This window comes from Ischnura elegans, chromosome 6, assembly GCF_921293095.1.
Source record: "Ischnura elegans chromosome 6, ioIscEleg1.1, whole genome shotgun sequence".
Taxonomy (NCBI): Eukaryota; Metazoa; Arthropoda; class Insecta; order Odonata; family Coenagrionidae; genus Ischnura; species Ischnura elegans.
Window position 1 is genome coordinate 75,574,366 of NC_060251.1, and position 24,093 is coordinate 75,598,458.

General features: G+C 38.1%; 1 protein-coding gene across 1 annotated transcript in view; it reads left to right on the plus strand.

Moving 5' to 3' along the window:
* LOC124161017 overlaps positions 1–24,093 on the plus strand; it is a 362,450-nt gene that overhangs the window by 278,267 nt on the left and 60,090 nt on the right. Inside the window, exons 8-9 of the mRNA XM_046537157.1 lie at positions 7,745–7,832; positions 7,917–7,974. Coding sequence (XP_046393113.1) covers positions 7,745–7,832; positions 7,917–7,974 — 146 coding nt within the window. The remainder of the gene's footprint in view (positions 1–7,744; positions 7,833–7,916; positions 7,975–24,093) is intronic.

The window sequence follows — 24,093 nt, forward strand, 5'->3', positions numbered from 1 at the left end:
ATTCTTGTCTCTTTTTTATTGTGTCTTTTATACAATCTCATACCCGACCTGGGTTATTTTTTAATCTTAAATATAAATTATCTGGAAGGAGGGGAGCGGAGTCCTTATTTTAATTGGTTTAATCTATCTTAAAATTTATCCTCATCTCCATCATCACTATCATCTACTCATCATCTTGGGCTATTTCTCAGCACTAGTAGCCCAGGTACACGCGTGAGATGGTGACAAATCATACTGGCTGATATCGCCACCCCGAATTTGAATAACATTCGTGAATTGCCTTTACACGCGCGATCGCCTCTCGTCACCAAGTTTACGCTCAGCATTAGGGTCAGACCAATGTTTAAATTTGGTGACCTTATAGTCCCCTCAGGGAAGAATTTATGGGAGGTGGCCCACTGGCCCAGCCCCCTCTTCCACGCACTCCCCCGCCCTCCAAATGAGGATCTATGATCGCCACTGCTTCCATTCCTTCGTTCTTCGCCCCGAACCGGTTGTGCTCACGTCTCCCGCCATAAAACCACTACCGTCTCCTCGTCGCGAGCGAGGTAGGTAAGTTCATTCGCCGCCGTCTTTCCATCCAGAGCCCAGTTTTCACAGCAGCCCGTGGCTTTCATTTCTTTTCCCTTCCCCGCCGAAAAAACCCTTACGGGGCTGGCACAAAAGGCAGCCATTTCAGGAAGTCGTGCGCGCTGAGGCAAACGAAGTTGACTATCGTATTGCCATTCACCCGTTTTCCCACCAGGCGTCGCCACTTTTCTCTCTCTCTCTTTCTCCCTCGCTTTCTACTTCTCTCATACTTTTTCCCGCCTTTTTTCCTCCAGTTCTTTCTCCATCTTTCTCTCTCTCTCTCTCTTCCCGCTGTGGTTCTCCTCCGCCTCCGTCATAATTTCATTTGGAGTGCATTTCCATTTCGTTTGCCGGCAGTTCTTTTGACGCGAGACTCCCAGCCACCGCGACGGGGATCGACGTTTTGTCGCTGCAGGGGCGAAAAATCGCGCGCAAAATGGTGGAAATGGAGGTCGGAGATGGAATTTGGAATCGTGCGGAGGGAGATCCAAGAATGGTCGAAAAAAATTTAAGTCTGAAGGTGCGAGTGTGTGTGTGAGAGTGTGTACAAAGAGGAAGAAGCGGGGCATGCGGTGGTAATAAATGATCAAGGATTAATGAAAAGCTTCGTGGTCTGGATAAAAAAGATAAAAAGGCTCTACTTTGGTGCAACTAATTAACGCCTCTCTTTTAGACACGCTTCCTTCTTCCCCCTTTTTACTCTATTTTTGCTTTAATAATACCTCATCCCTTCCTGAGTTAATAACCATTTCCCCTCCGTGAGCTATGATTATGATGGAGGTATCGATTTTTCTCCACATTCCCGTCTCCGTCTCTTGCTTTGCCTCCCTAGTTATAGATTCCTCTTGCGTAGGGTATATGACTGTGTATCTCAGTGGATACATTTTTAGAATCTAAATTACTTAAATGGCTCAGGCGCAATCCATTAATTATATGTTCGTGGGAGCCGCTAGAACAAGGGTCTTCAACCCACAGCCCGCCAGCTAATTTCTTGCGGCCCCTGAAGGCTAAAGAAAACATTTTATCGCGAACCAAGTAACGATACACTCGTGAAAAATAAGTAGAGTCAAAAATTGCATTGATTGATTGAACTTTTTAACCAATAAAGATTATTGCTCTATAAATTTATGTTTTTTTATGTATTATTGATGATGTGGTAAAGTTTCGTGGAGCATTGTGGCCCTTCGGATGATGTGAAATCGATTTTTGTCCCTAGCATTAAAAAAGTTGAAAACTCCTGCTCTAGAACTTTACTGCGCATGCACGTATTAAGTATAAATATAAACACTCGCTTACGAGGGAGAGGCATCTCGCGTGAATTCCACCTCTCAGCCAATTAAGTTGAACTCCTTGCATGCCTCCTTCAAAGAGGGTCGGAATAGCAAAATATATTGTGCGTCCCAGTTTTGAATTTTTTTGTTCTCCACGTATTACCGCGCATTTAGGAATACCTGAAATTGCTCTCTCAATCCTCGTCCTGGATGCTTCCAATCTCCTGCACGAGCGTCGGCTGGATGCTAAACCCACACGTGTTTGGTCACGTGCGTTTAAAATTTTCCTACTCTTCTTTAATCACGGCACGGCCACTTTGTGTTGTCGACGTAACGTGGCTCCACCGTATGCATCCGTCAGGAGAGAGAGAGAGAGAAAAAAAGGGCCACTTCCCTTCCCTCTCTTGCGGCTCTTGCTATTAGTTCCTCGGTGGAAGGGCCTTTTTCATGCCGATTCGCGTATATCAGCCCAGTTTCGTCACAAAAGTGTTCCTTTTCCCTTTTGTCCGACGGCTGAAAGACGCCCTCGGTTCACTCAGTGGGCCGAGAACATCACCAACTGCTCTTTTGCAGCGCTCGCCGGAAAACATTTCCCGTCTGTGTTTCTATGAATCCCTCAACGGGTGATTCCCTGCCTTCTCGAAATTTTGCTTTCATGTAGGCTCGCTCGCTTTGCATAGCCGGGTGAAAGAATCGAAAAGACAGTGATGCGGCAACTGGTTCGTTTACACTCATGGTAATTCGTTTTATCGCTGTTGAAGTTTTTGCTTCTATCAGATACAAACTAAAGCTCTTAATGTGATTCGTATTTTAATTTTGTGAATGTAGATTGTTTTAAAATGATAAAAGTTACTTGTTAGGTGTAGTGGAAAACTTTTTCTGTCAAAGAAAAATGCAATCGTGGAATTGGGAGAGGCATGTGGCGAATTATATTAAATGAGTCGGCAATTTTACTTTGGGTTAATGATTATTTCGAAGAGATTGTGCAATTTCAATTTTTCGAATGTGATGATTGTGTGATTCTCCAATTTTTCGAATGTGATGATAGCAGGATTTAGCTGCGGCGCCAATATTCAGTTTCCAAAAGTGCTAGGTGCTATCAATATCATATGGATTCTCCAATTTAATTGATCAGAAATATTTTAACTAAATTTTTTTTCAGTCTTCAGTCTCATTTTGCCTTTTATCTTTATCTAATAATATCGATGGAAAGCTTAAAAAAGGTGATATATTTTCGTCACATAGTTATGATACAGTATTTGTAGTGCTTGGTTTTATTTCCTCCCAATGCATCGTAATATTTTCATTGTATTCCGCAATTCCTCGTGAGTGCAGATAAAGTGGCTGTTATTAAGTAATTTCACTCCAGCACCGGCATTGAGATGATCATTATAACGTGGATTCTGAGTCCAGTTGATTTTCTTGGAGGCAGACAAGGGGATAGGTTGGAATTAATAGTTTCTGAAGTTTTCTAAAAGCATATTTGAGAAGCCTAAAATTTTCAAGCGCAATTTCATACATTAAATCGTGAATATTTCTTAAGCATTTGCGGTGAGAAATCCTATTTTTTGTTGAACGCTCTAATTGGGAAGGCGATTAAATGAGTCTAGTTACGCATAGCATACGGTTATGGTGGGGGTATAGCCATTACTTTCCTGCGTTATTCTCATGTATGTCACTAGAATGCTGGAGACCTGCCTTCTATGTCTTTGTACGCAGCCGCAACTCGTTAGCATAATTCCACGCGAAGACTAGAAGAAATGCATTTCACCAACCTTCGTGAGCAGTGTAATTTAGAACCCTCGCGTAATTGTGATAATGGACGCTCTAAAGAATGAAGACGACAAAAAAGATCATACTTCGGCGGAAAAGTGGGTATTAAAGGAAGATTTTATGACGGAATCAGACCTTGCGACGCTCTCTCCGTATTTTTCGAAGCGAATTATTTTTCGCGAAATCCCACCAAATGAGCATAATCTTGTTGGATTAATCGGGTTGTGAAATTTTCCCTTATGACTTTTCCATTCCCTAGTACGTGATTTGGAGTATATACGTGGGTAGGTATGGTTTGCACAAATTGAATAGCACGAGTATCTACTCAGATGGCCTAAACCAAACGTGAGCTACCATAACATTTGGCTAATGAGCGCGGCGGGATTAAAGAGCCTATTAAATGTTTTGAAAATTTTCACATTCAACCTCCTTTCATCCTACCTACCTCATTGAACGAGGACATGTTTTTAAATAATGCGTCTCTAGCCAAATTAAACACATATATGCTCACAAATATACTTCCTTTCCCCAATCGGCTGAACCAAAACTTCTTTATTTTTTCCTTTTCTTCTTTCTCTTTATCTTAAAAAATGCATTGTTATTCATTGTTATTTTTCTTCTCACGCTTCATTATTGCTTATGAATAGTTTTAAAACGGAAGGAGAGCTAAATTATCTCTTTCACGAAAGAAACCAATTGCTACTCGTAGCAGAGACCACTTTTATTGCTGTTAGTAGGAATATAGAAAGTCAACCGATCGACCTTGTGCTCTAAAGTAAGATTCTCTCATCTGAATCAGTATAGGTAACCTCTAGATTTGATATAGTAACCATTTGAGCAGCCCGAAATGGCTAAAATTACGCTGTGACTGAGAGTTACAGAGGATTCTTCTGTCCAACTTTATTCAGATAAGCGATTCATCCCACAATTTTCCCGATCAAATCTACTCTTTCAAATCATCAATCAAATACTCAATCCATTCTTAATATGCGATGATACTGTTATGGTACCTATCCCATTGATTCCAGTTTAAACCTTCTTGGTGCATGGTGAGTTTGTTTATTAGACTGTTCAAAATTCAAATTTTTTTTCTTTCCCTAAGTTTTTGCCATTAGTGTGCTTGACCGATATACAGTATATGCGATAATCAACCTTCAATGGAATTCATATTGCTCATTTGTTTGCTCTTTTATTTGTTTTCATTGCCATTATTGCTCAATAAAATGCAGGTATCATTTATTTTGCTGCCAGATGTACACCTTTTGTGGAGTATTTTTGAAGGACATCCTGGCGTAACTTTTGTTAAAAAAATCATCCCCAAAATTGTGCTCTAAATGTTTAGTTCATATATTTTCCGGGGTAAAATAAGCGGTGAGGTGTTCCTGTTTCAAACCCTGCGTGAAAATTTTGTTCAGTAGAAAACCAGGAATACATTTCACTTCTGAAAATCTTGAGGATATTGTAATCATATGACAAGGTTTACTTGGCAACATGAACATACCACTTGCCTGTTTTGTATTCATGTGATCTAATACATGAAGTGCTAATTTGCTTTGGTTTAAACCTCCCTTGTGAAGGGGCTTACAATTTAATACCTTTATCTCATGCTTGTAGTGGTATTTTGTAAATGTTTTGTTTGAAATCCCGTCGTGAGGGCGCTTGTAATATAATGCCGTAAACTTTTTCATGCTTGGAAACGAATACAGTGCTTAAATAATTCCTTTAGAAGTCATAGCAACGGTAATTGGGTAATTTTACACTTGATAGCATCATTAAATCCTCAAACTTGGCTCCTTTATCTTTTACTGCGTTTGCATTAGTAATCTTTCCCGACTCTAGTATTAAATCGGAAGTAGAGGCTTGGCTTGTGAAGTTCTCTCCTTGCAATTTACAGTCCTTTTGAACTCGCAGGTTTACTTCCATAAACACCCTCTTATTTACATTTTCTATCATATCTAGCTAACACGATTATTAAAGTCTCTTGAATCCCATAAATGAGAGCTTTAAAGTGCAACCGTACTTAATAAAATCCTTCTGTTCTTCGTAAATTCCCAAAATCAAATAATACGAATAATATAGTCGATATAAATCTTCATTTAATCACAGTGAAAGACCTCGTTTTACCAGCCAAAATTTACCTAAACCTTGTCCATTTGACAGTCTGCTATCGTAGATAAATACTTCCGTATGCATCGTTGTGATTACTATTTCTTAACAATAAATTTTGTGTACTTTATTTCATCTTCTGTTATTCATATGGAGCCATCTAGGATGAACACCATCTATTTGATGAAAAATTTCTCGGGTTCCCCACCAAATGTGTATTAGGTTAATTCTCCGAACGTTTCAACGGCTAAGTCTGCCATCGTCTTCAGGGGTTTATTCTTTAGGGTACTTTTTACGGTACTTATTTATCTATTTAATCATATCTTTGGTTGCCCTTATTGTTGTGTGCGGATGTAGCGATTAATTAAGGCATTCCAGGCACTGCTAATTTGGAAGCCTTTATCTCTGTTTATGCTCTTCTCCTCTAGGCTAATTTCAATCGCCTCCTTTACGATTCGATCCCAATAATCACTAGTGTGGCACAAAACCTTCGTACTTTTGAAGTCCATCCTATGACCGAGGTCCAAGCAATGCTCCGCAACCGCCGACTTCAATGGATAAAACAGGCGAATGCATCTTTCATGCTTCGTCAGACGTTTTTCGATTGTGCGGCCAGTTTCCCCAATGTAAACGTGATCCCACACACGTGGGACGCTGTACAGAGTGTACACTATTTACCATCGATGACATATAAGACTACGCAAACAAATTGAGCACATAAATTTCTTCGATAGTTGCTATGATAGCACTAGATTCTGGAAAAAAATAGATTCATTGTATGCACTTAGTTCCTTTATACTATCCCTGGCACCGTATTTAATCCACTTGCACTCTGGTTCTACCACAATAGATTTTCTATGAAGTGGGCATGAATGTTTTTTATGTATCTTAACTTCCAATCTTCAACTTCAACAAGCAGGTTTGTGTGAAAATTGTGATGAATTACGAATTAGTTAAACTTAGTTTGTTCCAATAGTATTTTAGCAAGGTGTCTAGTTGTGTGTATCGTAAAATATTCTGACATGGTTTAACAATACATTACTTACAAATTTGAATCGGGGTTATTAATTGTTAACAAACACCATATCATTCGAAGTTTTGCATCATTTTTATTATATCTCACTCAAAGCTATATATTTATTATATAGCCCTCATCGGTTGTCGTATCAACAAAAATTTTATCTTTGGCTTTAAAGAACTAATCCAAACCATTATGAAAAGATACCATGCTTATTTGCTGAGAAAATTATAGCGTTAATCTTGTAGCGCTGCTAGAACGATCATGGGTGACTAATAACACGGCGAGAACTTTGGGGTAGGAGAGGTAGTAAGTTATTGCGTTCGGTTAAATTACTTTATTTTCGAAATCAAATGTCGCCTGATTCAATTTTTTTCCGTTTTAAACCAAGAGCCTATGCTGGTTTTGGTAGAAAATTACAGAAAGTTTGAGCTTAATGCTTCGATTGGTCGCGAATTTGCCTCGTTACCGTATTCTCTAAGCAACTCATAAATTCGAGTGCTTTGCCTGAATTTGCCTTTGCCTTCGTCAGGGCAAACTTCCGTATCCTATTCCTGTAGACGTTGACGGGCTCCCTATTTTACTTCCTTCCCATCCATTCCCCTCCCTGGGTTATCGGGCGTATCAGTTGAATTACTGGGTCCCGGCCCCGGTGTGTTTTATCCTTTAAAGGGCCACCCTTGGGCCCTGATTCGATGGCATCAGCTATCAGGGATTTTAATTTCGCGTCAAAATTTTTCTCCGCCCAATGGAGGCTCCCGGTTTAAAACGAAAAAAAAATAGAATCAGGCAACATTGTGATTTCAAAAGAAAAAGTTATGTTACCAACACAATTTTTGTCTACCTTGTTGACGCGAAGATCGCGTCGCTGCCTTTATATCCCCAGAGATCTCATTCGTGTACTCCCTCATCCGTTCGTTCACTTGCCTCGCGTGATTAATGCTCATCTCTTTTTCTTTATCGACATTCATTTGTTTCTCTCTCTCTCTCTTTTCTAATTCCAAAGATGTCCGATGACGATCGCATGTCGCTCACGACCGCTGTGAGCGACGAGGAAGAAGGGGACTCGGCGCACAACTCCCCGTACCGCGGGGGCGGAGGCGGGGGCGGCGGTGGTGGCGGGGGCGGGGGAGGAGGCGGAGGGGCCGGCGGCGCCGGAGGCGGAGCGGGGTCCAGAGCGGCTGCGGGCACGGCGTCCGCCTCCTTCAACTGCACGGGGGCCGTGAGGAAGGCTGGGTGAGTTATGAGAGCCGCAAAACGCGGTCGCACAAAACTATCCCCGACTTAAGTTTCTTCCTTCTAAAAAAAAAAAAAAAAACTGTACTCGCTACAACCGGGCACCCTCTGTTCTCCTAACTTAAACTCCCAATTCTCTTGAAGGCCTCCACAGTGTCGCCAACCGACTCTGTTAGCAGGAAAACAATGTTCTAATATAATGTATAGTTTGGGGCGTGACTTCGTGAAATAGCTTCATGTTTGTTTAAATTGAATTACCTACTTTCATACTTTGAATTTTAATTAAATTTAATTTGCGTACATGCTTTGAAATTGCTAACACATCCGGGCCAAATTCTTCAGAATAGCAATGTTTTACAAATTCAAGCATTTAAATTAAAAAATGATAGGCTGTTCTCGTCTCTGGCTTTCCTCTTGTCCCTCAGCAGTACTGCCAAGCTGTGAGCATAGAAATGTTACTTGCAATTAGTGGTGTTGTTAACATATGGTGTGAGCTGGAAATTTATGCTCTGTAACCTGTAAGATATGATTTTATCGCAAATCACTCTGGCTCCGGTTTTTCAATACCTGACTCTTGTAATAGAGTCTGGGTATTTGTTCTTTTCCTTCGTGATACCAAGGAAAAATAAATTAATTTTTGAAGGATAAAAATTTAAAAATTAGAGGCTGTTCTCGCGTCTTGTACCCCTGCACTAGTGTCCCTCAGCAGTGTTGCCAACCTACTCTGTGAGCTGGTAAAACCTACTCAGCAACCTGTAAAGTATTACTTGATTAAGAAAGATTCCCACCCAGTTTCACAATACGTAACTTCTGTAATGTACACCTAGTGATTTTTTCGACATATTATTGCAAACATATTATTTAACTGATCTTGAAACACTAAAATTTAACGATATATTAGTGGATTTTAGAAAAATAATGACATTTGTATTTAATTGTCTTGACCAAAGATATTTTTGAAATGGGATAAAAACAACAGCTCTGCTACAGTAGCGGAGAGACAAGCGAAGAGGCATATCACTCAAGACACGATTTTGTGCAAAATAAATTTGTAGATTTTAAATTCAAAGAAATATTAACGGAATAATTATGTCAAATATAGTTGTCTTTGGCAGGTATTTCCGAGCCATATAGCCCCTCCGCAAGTGTTTCGCAGCATACGTGAACATCTCGAATTTGCTAATGAATTCGTAATGTGTGGTCTGAATTTCATGTTTTCTAATTAATTAGTTATTTACAAATAATATTTGCAATTTCTGTGAATCATGCTTCTGTATGACGCTCACATTTCTCAGGAAACTCTGAACTAGTTGCAATAACATTTCACTTAGCCAAGAGATGAAAAAAATTCAACCATCGATGTATTGTATACAATATGCCTGGACAGTGGCGTAGCCATTGGGGGATTTCCGGGTTAACCCCCTCTGAGCATTTAAAAGAGGCGCAGAAAACGAGTAAGATGGCCTCTATAAATAAAACGATTATATATATTCTATTTATTAGTCCTAAAAATCACGTTTTCAGCATCAAAAATCCCAAAATTTTCCGGGGAAGGGCCCCAAATTCTTCATAAGAAAATTGGTAAGGAGGACTTGACAGATTCAATCGCTTGATTGCACTAAGGAGCTACAATCCTTAAAAATCTTTGAAAAATCTACTCAAATTCAAGACAGCAAGAACTATAACTAACAGTGGCGTATCCACGGGGTCGGCCACTGGGGAGGGGGCACCTCCTGGTTACAACCCCCTCTTGAGCCTTTAAAAGAGGCGCTATAAACGAGTAAGTAATTTTATATACTTTTTAAAAATATATACTCGAATAAAATTGCTGTTTTAGAGTCCTAAAAATATCTTTCGACATCAAAAATTCCAAAATTTTCCAGACCCCCATTTGCCCTGGGGTGTTTTCCATACACACCGGAAGGGCCTAAAATCTTCGGTAAACCCCTCCGTATTTAAAAATCCTGGCTACGTTACTGTGCCATGACTGAGGATATTAATAGTGACATCCTCACTAACATTGAGACATAGAACACGTGTCCTCGGCTATACCTTTGTCTCCGCTTGCCAATCCGATGGCTTTTCCTTGACCCTCATTCTGCGAGATTGAGATAACCGCTTAAATTTACCACGGCCCGGATCTTCCTCGATGCCCCGTACGCCTCCACACTCCGGGGCCCGAGGTTGGAATCAATGCATACGATCCTACATCGCTCTTCTCTTTTTTTTCTCGCCCCTTCTTCTCCTCGTCCTGTCACCGCGGCTGCTGAAGGTTATTGCCAGCCGCGGTCCGTGTGGAATTCCCCGAGGAATCGGGCCGAGAATGAGATTGTACGAGGGCGTAAAAAGTTGCCTCTCACATTTGGGTCATACGTCTCCCGTCTTAGTCCCCGCGACTAATCCCACGCTGGGGACATTCGCTGAAATTCTTCGGACTAAAATTGAGGTGATATGTATTGTCAGAAGAAAATTGGCGAAAGTCATGCTGAAAAATTGGAGACACGCAGAGTTTTCCTCGCTGTTTCAGCCGAGGATGTTAGTTTTTGTTCTTGATTTCGTCTGTCATTGGACATTTTTTCTCGAAAAAAGATGTTTTGGGAATTCTCATAAGTATGAGCGTGTTCTGCCGTACAGTATATTATACCTGAATGAAATAATCGCAAATGCATAGATTTTTATTATATTTAATTCCAAGTTAGGTGTTCGTTGTTGAACTCCATGGTTGAGATGACGGTTTAGCCGTTATAAATCATCTTATGCTCTTTACCGAAGGAATTTAAGATCGCGTTAATTTCATTTATATTTAAATCATGTCTTTTGTGATCTAAAGCAGAAATTTAATACCTCTCTTTGTGTGAGTTAAGTGTAGTAAATTAATCTTATCTTACAAAGCATGAATTGTGTAAAGAAAAACATAACTGAAATTGAATAAATGATAAAACTGAAGGTTTAAATATCAATATTCTGTATCCACAAAACATTGTACTCTAATTTGTCATGGTAGGTAGGCTAAAATAGCATATGAAATTTTGGTACTAATTGTAGCATTCGATAAAGTATTTGATCAAATTTACCTTACCTTCTTTTCCATTAGCCAGATATAATGGTAAAATAAAACTAAATATTATGAATTTTTTAGGGTAATTAAGAAAGTATAATAGGAAATATTATGAATGAGTAATTTAATATCATATTTTATATAATGCACTACTTTCTCTTTTGTTTTTATCTTTGAAATTTTCACGAAGGAAACAATTACATTATTTATAAATCGTATTGGTTCTAAGCGGAAATGAATGCAATTTAAGCACTGCGGAGGTTTTTAGATAAACTTCTACACGTTCGTGAGATAAAATATTGCATCTATTTACTGCTCTTTATTGAGACTTCATGCGCAACATAAAATACACCCTTAATTGAAGTTTTTTTTACGTTTGTATAAAATATTTTACCATATTGGTCTGGCTGCATGGTAATTAAAATATTGCCAATTGGTCAGACTCCTCCGGTTCTATTCGTGAAAAGACGATTGGTTCATCATTTTCTGCGCCAATAACCCTATTTATCCTATCCACACATCTCTTTAAAGTTTTTCATGATAGCTTTTGTTTCGGTTTCAATACAACCATGCGGATGTAATGCAGACACTTTTTGACTGCAAACATATAAATAGTTAACAGGCTCATCATACATACATTGTTAAATATTTATAAATGAAGGGAGGGTGAAACCTTTTCGTTGCATTATTAATCTCACTTTGTTGGAATGAATACATTTGGCTTTTAAATCGGCATCAATGTGTACAAAATTTCCTCTCTCCATCACTCAACAATTTTTTAATAATATCTGTGATGAATAGCCTCTTTTGTTTTCGAAATCGCTGTTAAAATATTCTATATTTGTGATATTTCATGGTCGTAAATTTCTATTGGGTTGCGCCAATCTCTTTCATAGGCTAAAATGGATCCTTCCATTTCAGGCACGGATCAAGGTACTCAAAAACTTCGGTATTATATTGCTGCTTTGTTAAGATTTACTTTATTAAGCCTAATTTTTCATGCATCGTAAAATAAATATTAACACATCCAGTATATTACGTTCTAGTCATTTTTGAGGGAATACAATAACCTCCACATTAATAGCATTAGGTCGAAAGTGGAACACTAAAAAAATCGTATATTTCAACTATAAAACTCAATTCTGGGGGAACTATGGTTAATGCAAAGTTAAGTGCAAGAAAATACATAAATCACGGAGGCTGAGGCCTATATCGCGAGCTATTTCATAGCAATATATAAGCTATTTTATAGTCCATTTTCCTTTATGTTTTATCTCTCTAGATTTTTGTCCATTTGCACACTGTGTGCATGAACGACTAGATGTTCCTTACGATATTCATCTATAAAAATTTTCGGATTAGCCGCGTTTAAATCAAGCGCAGATAGGAAACTCCTCTACTTTGGCCCTGGCGTTTTTATCGGGCCGCGGAAACTCCCGTTAAATATGGCCGTGAACTCGCATAATAATGCTATTTTTACGAGAGCGGCCCTCCAAATGTATTTACGACTCTTTTATCCCGCGGCGCCTTCCCTAGAATCCGTCGGGAATTCGAAGGAAAAAAAAAGAATGTAAATAATAATCCCCCTTCCCTAACCTCGCGAGTATCAAAAGGGCGAACATCTCAATTAGGTTTTGACGCCTCATTCTCAGCCCGTCTCTCCATTCCCCACCACTGCGATTAAATATATTTTCGCGGTCAATAATTCTTCATTTCGCTCGGATTTTTGGTCCCTCTTCAGAGCCTCTGTCCCCTTTCTACCCAACCCCTCCCGTCCCCCCCTCCCCTCCTAGGTCCCTGCAGCCTCAAAATCTCTTCTTTTCTCTCTCCTGCCAACCCTAAGCTCCTCTCTCCCCCCACAACTCCTTCCACACCGACCCTTCGTCAAGTCCTGCCGGAGTGGGAGGAGGAAGAAGGGTCCTGTAAATCCTTTTGAAATATCTCCCCGTTCCACGCCTTACTCTTTTCCTCTATCTCTCGCCCCGGTTTACTTTTTTTTCGCCCTTCATTTGTTTTTTTCCCTGGCGACACCCATCCCTTCCGCCAGAGTGTTTTCTTCCGATTGCCCCGATGAAAACATTTTCCGCCTTTGTTCTCTGACTTTGGTGCCCTCACCGCCCTGTCACAGGGGAGGTAGAGAGGTGGTGGTTTTTAAGATGAAGCTATCCCGATTGCCCGAGTTGAGAACAGGATTCACCCCTCACGAGAGCTTGGATTCGAGTTTTTTGTGAGGATGAGAGAGAAAATATTTTATTTCGTAATCCCAATACAGGAATTTTTAGCGAAAATTTGAAACGTACTCGGACGCTACTCAGACTGCTATGAGGATTCTATAAATTTAAAAGAGAATAATCCGTATTGTGCAAAAATTCCAGTTTTTGGCGGTTTATGTTTTTAAGGAGTGCCATCAAAACAAGAAAAGATAAAGTGATATAAGCTTGTCAAGAAGGCAATTTATAAAGAATACAGAAACAAATTTTCATATAAATATACCATTTGAACACATCATTCAATTAAATTCATTATAATAACGCAAGAACAGTGCGTGAACTTGGTTTTAGAAACGGGTAGTTAAAGAGCCTTTAACTAAATATTTGGCTATTTTTGGAACTATGTATTTCATATTCTATAATTTGCTACCATTTACTACGTAGGATCTATTTAAGCCTTCAAAGGTCGAACTAAATTACCAACTGATTATTAAAAACATTTTTGTACATCCTATTTATTTTACCGCTAACTATGAGATATTATGAAAGAAAACCCGAAAAAAATGTTCAAATGCGTTTTCAAGCATGTTCCCAAGTGTAAACACGCCGCAAACTTTTGCTATTGCTTGAAAAATAAGTATATACTTGACCAAAAAACAAATTCTAACAATGAAATCTATAAATAATAATAACAACTTTATTTGCAATATACAGCAAAAAGAAAATATGATACAATGTCTTGTATGAAAATCATTACATGATCCTATCTTTTGTTTTTTACAATTAAATCATAAATACATAAGTGGAAAAATAATCCGAACAAAAATACAATCTTGTATACATATTCATATATCAAATGAATAATTACATTTTAAGTCCTCCTGAGCCACTGGCTCGTCAGGAGGTGCTTATGTAAACAAACATATAGAGGGCAAATTAAACTCATCATGACAATTGATCATTAAACTTATAACTAGAAAAATAACTAAAAAATTATTTTACAATAATTATACATATTTTCAAAATTTGTAAGTAAAAAATAATGATTTTACATTAGTTTTTTGTATTATTTTTCAAGTAACATTTTCTTACAATTTCGTTTTAATTGGGAATAAGTTGTTTTTTTTTATTTAACCTTGTATTTTGTGGTTTACATAATTGATCAGTGTATTATTCTATTGAATTGAATTCTATTGAATATTATCATATATTATTCTATTGAATAAATGAGCGCTTGTTACTGGAGAGCGAGTCTTGAGAAAATTATCGAATAAACCGCATACTCACTGCAGAGGTGATGAAAATAACCAATTTGGAAAAGATCTATTTAACGACCAATGTTTACACAATTCATGCGATTCTCTTCAAAAAATGCTTCCATGCTTTATTTACGTAACGAAAGTTATAAAAGTAATCACAGGTATGAAATGTAATTTTCATATTTCTATAAATCTGTTGCTAAATGGGAACATTGGACTGTTAACGGTTAAGGCACAAGTCCGGTGGATCGGGATTTGAGGTTATCGTTTCGCCCTCTTGTAACCCGTTAAAGCTTTCCTTGGAAATAAATTGAGAGAATTAGTTAAATGGCTCCCTTCTAATTTTGGTTCGGAGAAATATAAAGAGTGGATTCATCACCCTCCATTGATAGGAGGGGTTGCAGATCCAAGATCGAGATTCGAGATCGAGATCGCGATTCGAGATCCAAGAATCTTAGAAAATCAAAAATATCTTTCTTTATCTCTGAGCAACTCTGATACCTCTTTTCCCCGTTAAGCCCTCTAATTTTTGCTGATAACATCGGCGTGTGTTTTTCTTTTCCTTATTCTAGGTCTTTCAAAGGTGTTAATTAAAGTTATTTTCGTTATAATCTCTCGTCTTCCATCTTCATAAGGCCGTATCTACACAACCTGAAGTTTAGGGTAAAGAGGTATTAAGTTCATTGTTATTTAACGACCAGTTAAGCTGATAATTTCACATAATGTATCGGGGAAATATGAAATAATTGTAATTACTAGAAATTCATTACATTTTCCTTTTAATTATTGTTAACTAGCTACGTTCATAATTCAATGCAGTTTCTAACATATCTTTCTGCTATTGATGTATCAACTCTATGTATATCAAAAATGTATGCCCTATGAGAGGATTCCGATTGAATGAGCCTTCCTTTTTCACCTAAAACTTTTAATTATTTTCTGAAACATCTAAGTTGCTTGCACCACGAAACCATGCTGAAATTATTTTCCAAATTCGTAAATCAAATATAATGAAATCCTTGATTTTGTGCAAAGCAGCTCTTGATTCAGAGACACCATCTTAATCCTCTAAGCCCTTCAATTTATTTTTGTGAGCATGTAGTTTTTTCCCGCAACACTATTGTGTGCGGTGCTTAGACTTTTGCCACGTCTAAACCCTCTTGAGGTCTTTACTCCATTTTATTGTCAGTGTATTATCGTTACAGTCTCTCGTCTTCCTTTTTTCTGTGTCTTAGTGAGGTCCTATCATCCTCCCTAACTTATTATTTTTGTGATTCTGAAGAATATTTTTTGTGCTTTGTGTGTAATTGCTATTTCAATAAGTCATTAAGTAATTATTTTTCTGCGCCACCTTTTAGTCCATCAAATTTCTTATAATTTAAATCCAATTTTTCGATTTATCCGCTATATGTTGATTATATTTAATAAAAGCATTCATAATGTGAAGAGAAGCTCTTTATTTAGAGCTACAATCTTATTCCATCGATCGCTTTAATTCATGTTCTGAGAGTGTAGTCCTTGTCTGCAACACTATTGCGTGAGGTGCTAAGAATTTTGCCTCGCCTAGACCCTTTTCAAGGCGTTAATTCAAGTATTTTTGTCGTGAATGTTCAATCGCTACAGCCTCTCGTCGTCCACCTTTCCTATCCGTGTGATATTGTTATTTTAATTGCCTATTTTTCTACATCAAACTTTTAGTTAGCCAATTTTCTTATAATGTAATCCAATTCGTTGGTTTGTTAATTTTTCTGCAATTCTTTTACAAATCTAATGAAATCCGTCATATCGTGAAGAGAAACTCTTAATTTAGCGATACCATCTTATTCCCCTTAACCCTTCAATTCATGAATTCGTGCGTTTTGTGCCTGCAACGCTATTGCGTAAGTTGCTAAGACTTTTGCCTCGTGTAGGCCCTTTTTAAGGCGATAATTCAAGTATTTTTGTCGCGACTGTGCCATCGTTGCAAGCTCTTGACGTCCATCATTCCTGAGTCTTGGTGAGGTCCTATCATCCTCCCTAACTCATTGCCATTGTGACTTTGTTATTTTATTTGAAACTTTGTTAATGTCATTTAAATAACCCACTGCCTATTTTTCTGCCCCACTTTTTTCGTTGACCAATTTTCTTTTAATTTAATCCAAATTTTTATTTTTAAAATTTTCCGCATAGTAGCCTCTTTTCATAGCAAGCCATGTTTCTTATAATTAATCCAATTCGTTGCTTTGTTAATTTTTCCGCAAATCATTATCAATGTGATAAAATCCTTCATATCTTGAAGAGAAACTCGTAATCTTCCACTTAGAACTTTAATTCGTGATTTGGCCGTGTAGTTTATGTCTGCAACACTACAGCGTGAGGTTCTACGACTTTTTCATCACGCAGGCCCTTTTCAAGGCGTTAATTCAAGTAATTTTGTCGCGACTGTTCCAAAGTTACCGCCTCTCGTCGTCCATCTTTCCTGTCTTGGTAGGATCCTATCATCCTTCCCAGTTCATTATTTTTGTTACTCTTGAAAATAGCTTTGGTTAACCGATTTTATTGTAATTTAATCCAATATTTCTTTTGTCGATTTTTTCGCAAATCTAAAATTATATCTAATAAATTTCTTCATATCTTGAAGGAAAGCTCATGATTTGGTGATACCTTCTTATTCTACTGAGCGTGCAACACTTTTGCGTGAGGTGCTAAGACTTTTGCCTCGCGTTGGGACTTTTCGTACTCAAGGCGTTTATTCAAGTATCTTTGTCGCGACTGTTCCATCGTTACAGGCTCTCGTCGTCCGTCTTACGTGTGCGGTTCTTATTTTCGCCCGCTGCCTCCTCCTTCCGTTTCCTCCAAGACGCTCCATCCGCCCGGTCTTCGCGTTCACGCCGCAGGGATTCTTTTGTAATCTTTTCGTCATTAAGAGGCCTTCACGAATCGTCGCTCGCGCTTCTCACGTCCCGAGCACCACCCACTTCAGCACACTGAGATAATCCCCTGGAAATTATTTGGTTTTTGCTCTCCGTTTTCACACCTGCTACCCCCTTCTCAGGCGCCGTCTTTATTGTCCTACCTCGAGCATGACTTGCCCATGTAGCCGTGGGGGTGTAATTGCCACGAATAGGTTTTTTCCTCTACGATGGGTCTTCGTAAATGCTGACCACGGTGCGTGAAGCCTTGAGGTGCGATTTTAAAGTGCTGATAGCGAACTATTGTCAACTGAAAGGTAATTTTTAAAATTAAAACAATTGTACTCTTGACTTACCAACTCATGCTTAATGCTATTATTGCAGTGAACTAATGACAACTGAGAAGTAATGCTTAAAGGAAAAATAATTACACTCTTGATTGACCTGCTCATGGTCAATTCTTCGTGATAATTTGGATAGAATAGGGTGAAATTATTGCATCTATGACAACTGAGAAGAAAGGTTTAAAATAGAAACAGTTGTACCCTTTCCTTACCTGCTCATGTTCAATGCTTTGCCTGAGTGTTAGTTTGGGTAGGTCAGGGTGAAATTGATTGCAAATATATTTACAGTTTAAAAGAGTGAACGACTTGGCGCGTCAGTGACAAGTTAATTAAATAAATGTATTCTTTTGACTCACTGACTCGATGATTTGATAAAGGTTTGGTGTAAGTTTTGGTTGAAGGTGAGGGCAAAATATACTTCCTTTAACTCTGGTCTTAATGTTGGTGAGGTCGAAGTCTGAATGTGGAAAAGGCATTTATTAGGTAGGAATAGCAAACTCTTTCACGCCTGAGAGGCTGATTTCATAGAAAAAGGTGCACACTCTTGATTATCTCCATTAATATGTAGATGAACGGTTGGTTATCGCGCACGCCGGGACACGGGGAAACTTTTCTAGAAATAATGATTTTTGCTCACCGCTCTATCACCTGCTACCTTCTCTGGTACCGTCTATATTTCCCCCCTATTAAAATTATATTAGGGAAAAAAATGTTTGCACTTGCACTGGAACTGATTTCCAAACCTGTCTATAGTAGTGCATTTTCGATTTTCTATCAAGCAATACCCTTTTCGGTTTTGTCTCCAGAAGCCTTCTAAATCCAAGAAAAAACGCGCATTACCAAACCATCATAAAGCCTTAGGGAGGCAATAATTCCGTTTCTTCGGTTACAATTTTCAAATTTATCCCTTAAGATCTTTTATTACTCATGGCAAAATGCCATGGGCAAGTGCTTTTTTACCTTTACCATACACATAAAACTTCGATTGCCATTCTACATACCGCATCAAAATGATTTTTTTTAATCAGCGCACACCCTAAGCAGCTAACCAGCCAACTCCGTAAAATTGCGACGAATCCGTGATTTTGAAGTCCTGCGTTTTTGGAGCCGGAAATTCTTTTCCTCAGAGAGGCGACTCGGAGGTGGAGGACCTGTGCTTTTCTCTCTTTTTAACCCAAAAATATATATGTTTTAGAATAGTACATAAAACCAATTGTAACTCTTTGTGAAGGATCCAGCTTTTTCCCCTTCTTTATCTACTTAAATCCTCTTCTTCCGTATTGTGGCCTGAACCATCTTCTTACTCAAAATCTTCTCATGCATCTTTTTTCATATGCCTGACAAAAATAGAAAAGGGAGGTAGGGCAAAATTGTTTTTACCAACTAGTTTAGCCTGCAAAAACACTTTTTGTTCACCCTATTTATTTTCTACTAAACCCTCTTAATTTTTATGGTCTTTTCTTTTTATATTTAAATACTAGAATGTATTAGATACTATGAAAACTTTAAGTCCTTTCTTTTAGTCTTCTGACTCAATGCGTTATTACAAACTATACTTTTTGATCTCTCTCAAAAATCTATGCTTAAGTGACACATAATTTTAACTTAACTATCCGCACAATTCTAATGGATTAGTAATTTTTTATTGCATAATTTTTAAAGTAATTAATTCGATTTCATTTTTTTGTCTTTAAAATATTTACTGATGGTGAAATTTATTTTGAAAAAGAATTTGAGTCGGTGACCACTTTAACTATTATTTAGAAATGCTGTATCGAGAGTGTAATCTTTCTTCTATTCACAATATCACATCACTTGCGTTGAAAGTAGTTCGGTTTCATGCATCAATTCAATGCATCTGAAGTAAAAACGCCCAAACATGGTAGTCTTCAATAATCTAGATTGATTTCCTATGAGTTAAACCGGCTAGCCACTGTCTTTCTATTTGGTCACAATTTTTCTTGGGCCAAACAGTTGAAAATAAAATCGAATTGCCACGTGTCTGATTATTGTTGGAGTATACTCACTCTTTTTTTCTAAAAATATACATTTCCCTTGGTATCTGAGTATTCGTTTCTATATTTCATCAGTACTCACGTCAGTAGGGTGGGCCAACATTTTCAAGGGCGAGAAGCATACGTAGTCACTTGACACCAGGAAAATGGAGACTGTAAGGTCACTCATTTTTAGGGTGCATCCGTCCTTTACATACACATTTAAATATATTTATTTTAAAGGCAAATGACCTTTAGAAAAGGTCACATAACGATTATGAACGCAACGTGGTCATTGTAAGTCCTGCAGAGAAAATCCTTTTTAAAAAGCCATTTTTTAACAATTTATCGAAATTTTTATCGAGTTGAGATACCAAAGAACTAAGAAAATAAGGGTGGTGATGTATTTTTTACATAAAGTGCCATTAAAATATGAAAAATCACGAATTTGTAAGAAATACAATCAATGTAACATATTTTAATTGATAACGAAAGAAGTAACTTTTTTAGTATTTTTCGAAATCTCGATCGAGGTTTGCGAGCGTAAGGTATGGTTTGATTTCAAAGATTGTTTCTTTTCCAAGTTATGGTTACAAGTAACTACTTTTCCACGCTAATGGTATTCGATTCTGACACTTTCATGTTTTTCGGCTCACCGTGATATAAAAGGGATGTAGAGTAAAATTTAAAAAAATAAATATATAATTCATAAGGCCTTAAAATATAGTAATTACTGCTTTTACCCTAAAAAAAACGTAGGAAATGGAATAAAAATGTGATACTAAAATAACTCTGCTCAAAATTACAGGTTCTTTAGTTACCAGTAGCGTAGTCAGGATTTTGAAATGCGGGGATTTACCGGAGATTTTGGGGCCCTTACGGAAAACACCCCAGGGAAAAGTGGTCTCCGGAAAATTTTGGGATTTGATGTTGCAAAAGTGATTTTTAGGACTCCAAAAACAGTGCTTATATGCAAGCATTTAAAAAAATAAAGTACATAAATTTACTTACTCGTTTTTTGCGCTCAAGGTTGGGGGGTTGTAACCGGGAACTACCCCTCCCCGTGTCTACGCCACTGTTAATTACCGTTATTCCCCTCTTGTTGCCTTGAATTTATGAAGATTTTACGAAATTTTTAAGCATTCAAGCTCCTTGTTGCAATCAGGCGATTGACTCTGCCAAGTTCTCTTTACCAATTTCCCTATACTTTCCTCAGTAGCATTGGAGACCACCACATCATTACACCCTAGTCTCCTCAAATCCCATCCCACCATCTTTCACCCTCTTTCACCCTCGATTTCCACCCGACACTCCTTTCCAGGCACCCTCCCTCTTACATCCTTCCGTTTTCCCGCCACCACGCCTCCTCCACGGGTAGGAAGAGGAATGTGGGGAATAATAAAAAAAATGAGGGGAGAAAGGCAGACCCTTTTTTTTACCCCACGAACCCTTTCCATACCCTCCCTCCCATTGCCCTTTAACTCTCTCTCCTAACCCTTGTTGTCCTCGAAACCCTTTTCAAGACCCCTCTTTCCCCACCCCCTTCAATGTGTTAGGTCGACGATATGCCTGCCTTTCCTCGTATTTTTCTCTTTCTCTCTCTCTGCCTTCAAAATCCTCCCACACCATGGTTCGGTGCATGGCATGTCTCCAGGAGGAGGGAGGCGGGAGGGAGGTCTCACTTTTGTACGCATATATGGGTGCGGGCAATCGTGAATAGCAGAGCCGTAGAAGGAGGAAGTCAGGAGGAATTTATTCATAGCTCTCTCTCTCTTCTCACTCTTCTCCCTTGAGAAATCTTTCGTGTTTGTTTTTTTTCTTTATTATTTGGTTTCCGCCGTGGAGTCGGGCAGTCATTACCGCTCACGAATTTAAGGAGAGGGGGAGAGAGGAAAGAAACTGGCTGTCCTCATACACACACACACATAGCTTTCCTATCCTTTTGATCGCCTCACACCGCACGTCTCCTTTGATCTTAATGGTCGTGGGAGAAGGGTTGGTTGGCTGGTTATGGCGTCTCGGCGGGCGGCGCATAAGGTCGTGCCCCGGCGACATCGACGGCCCTCGCCGGCGACGGGAGTATCGGCGACGTCACGTGCTTTGTTATATTTTTTTTCCTTGAAGAAATGAAAACGGAATTGCGTCGGAGCGTGGTGAAGGAGGGAGAAATTCCGCGTGACGTACGAGGTAAAATGGAATCGGTGGGGTGTGCGGGTCATTCCGAGTCGTCTATGAACGAGGCGGTAATCGTGGGTCACCGTGTTCACGTTTTAATAATTTTTCCAGCGCGCCGTGAAAATGCTAGGGACTCGTTTTCTTTAAAAGGCACGGCTTTTTTATGCGGGGCTTACCTAACTTACAGTCGTAGGTACAAGGCATGTATTGTGTCTAACATTAAATCATTAATTCTGCATGGAAAAACTCAACGAATTATGGAGTCTTGGTAGAAATTTATCCTTTAAGTTAGGTATGCAGTTTCAGAATGCCGTTTAAATGTTTGATAGTTCATTTAGTAGGGACGTAAATTATAAATTTTATTGCCAGCGTTGTAGAAATTTTCATATTATTTTTTTTTAACTTCAAGATATATTGATTACTGCTTACATTCTTAACAGTTTGGAAAAAGGTAGATAAATATATTATTTAAAATAACTTTTCTAATTTTAGACCCTTTTGCTACCGTTATTGGTTTTTTTTTCTTTAATTTAAGCAGAAAATTCCGAGCTTTTAAGCATGGAAGCCCCTTAGTGCAATCAGAGTATTCACTTTGTCAATTACTTGTAGTCATTGAGCAAGCAAAATTATTGAAATTATTATTTAATATATCCAAATGAGAATAATTTTTCTACAGTGAGTTAAATACTTAATCCAGTATAAGAAAATGGAAGAAAGATAGAGAGAGATTCAGGGACGTTTTTAGTTCACGTTGGACATCAGTCTAAAGTGCAATAACGAGGCATCTCGCTGCAGAGAATGTGTGATAAATGTTTTTTTCCAGAAAATAAATTTACAAAATTCTTCACGGCTCAATGTATCTATTAAATATAAAAATCATATGAAACCGCAGTTATATCCAGGGAAATAAACAATAATTCCTAAGCAAAGGAAATATATAAACTTTTTCATGAACCATTTTCCTAAATTTAGAATGTTTTATTTTTCATCTAGCCTAAGAAAATGAAAGAAAGATAGAGAGAGATTCAGGAAAACGAAGAAAATATTTTGTGATATGATATCGGACAAGCGACGCACGAGGTAGGCGATATGGTGGAAGCTGTGATGAAGGATATTCTGTGAGATTTAATGCTCGTGCCCGGAGAAGGAAAGGCCGTCCGCAGCTTGGAAGAGTTCCCTCGCTTTGCGAAGCAGCAGGCTTGCAGCGTCTTGGAACCCAGGAAGACTTTGGAAGTAATTATTTCCCTGCGCTTGAAGAGTGAGCTATTTTTAAGCCGTCCCGAGCACGTTTTTCGTGCAAGTTGGAAAGCAGTCCAAAGTGCAATAACAAGGCATCTCGCGGCAAGGAATGTAAGTTAAATATTTTATTTAGTAAATTAATGCAGAAAATTCTTCACGGCTCAACAGAACCCCATGGAAATCCGATTACGCCGCTATTTTAGCCAGGGAAAAAAATTACAGCTAAGCAAGAGAAGTATTTCCAAATATTTCAAGAACTATCCTTAAAATTTAGGAAATTATTTTATATTCATCACTTAAAGATTTAAATATGACGATTTTAATATCGTATTTGTACAATATTTTAATACTTTGAATCACTTAAAAATAATGAATAATGTATTCTAAGTTTTGGTAACTTGGTTCGCAAGGGACGTGTCTCATGGAATACTTGGTGTAAGATATTTTATTTCTTGTCGTCGTCACATCCATGCTCTCTATGAGGCGTGAGCAAAATTGCCTTCCGGAGGAGTTTCAGATATTACTGTATGAAGCACACAATCCGTACATCATATGTATGTATGGATAATGCTATCGCCTTATTAAAAACCCCGACAATGAAATATTTATCGTGACAACTATACTCGTCCGTATATTTAAACCTCTTTTGTTTTTACAAATTTACTTGTTTATTTGTTACTCCATCTGGATTGTCTTAGCTGTAAAAATCGTCTTAAAAACAGCTTAGCACCAATCTAGAGACCAGCACAAATATATTTTTCCCTCATCAGTCTTCAATCCATGTGTCAGACATTCATGTTTTACTCAGTCATTCTTAATTTTACTAAAATGTGGATCACTTTGCTTCAATAATGTTTTGTTTTTAATTATTATTTTACAAATATCATCGTTTACTTACTTCACTGTTGTCTTCACTGTAGAAATTGCCTAAAAGTTAAAATAAACAGAG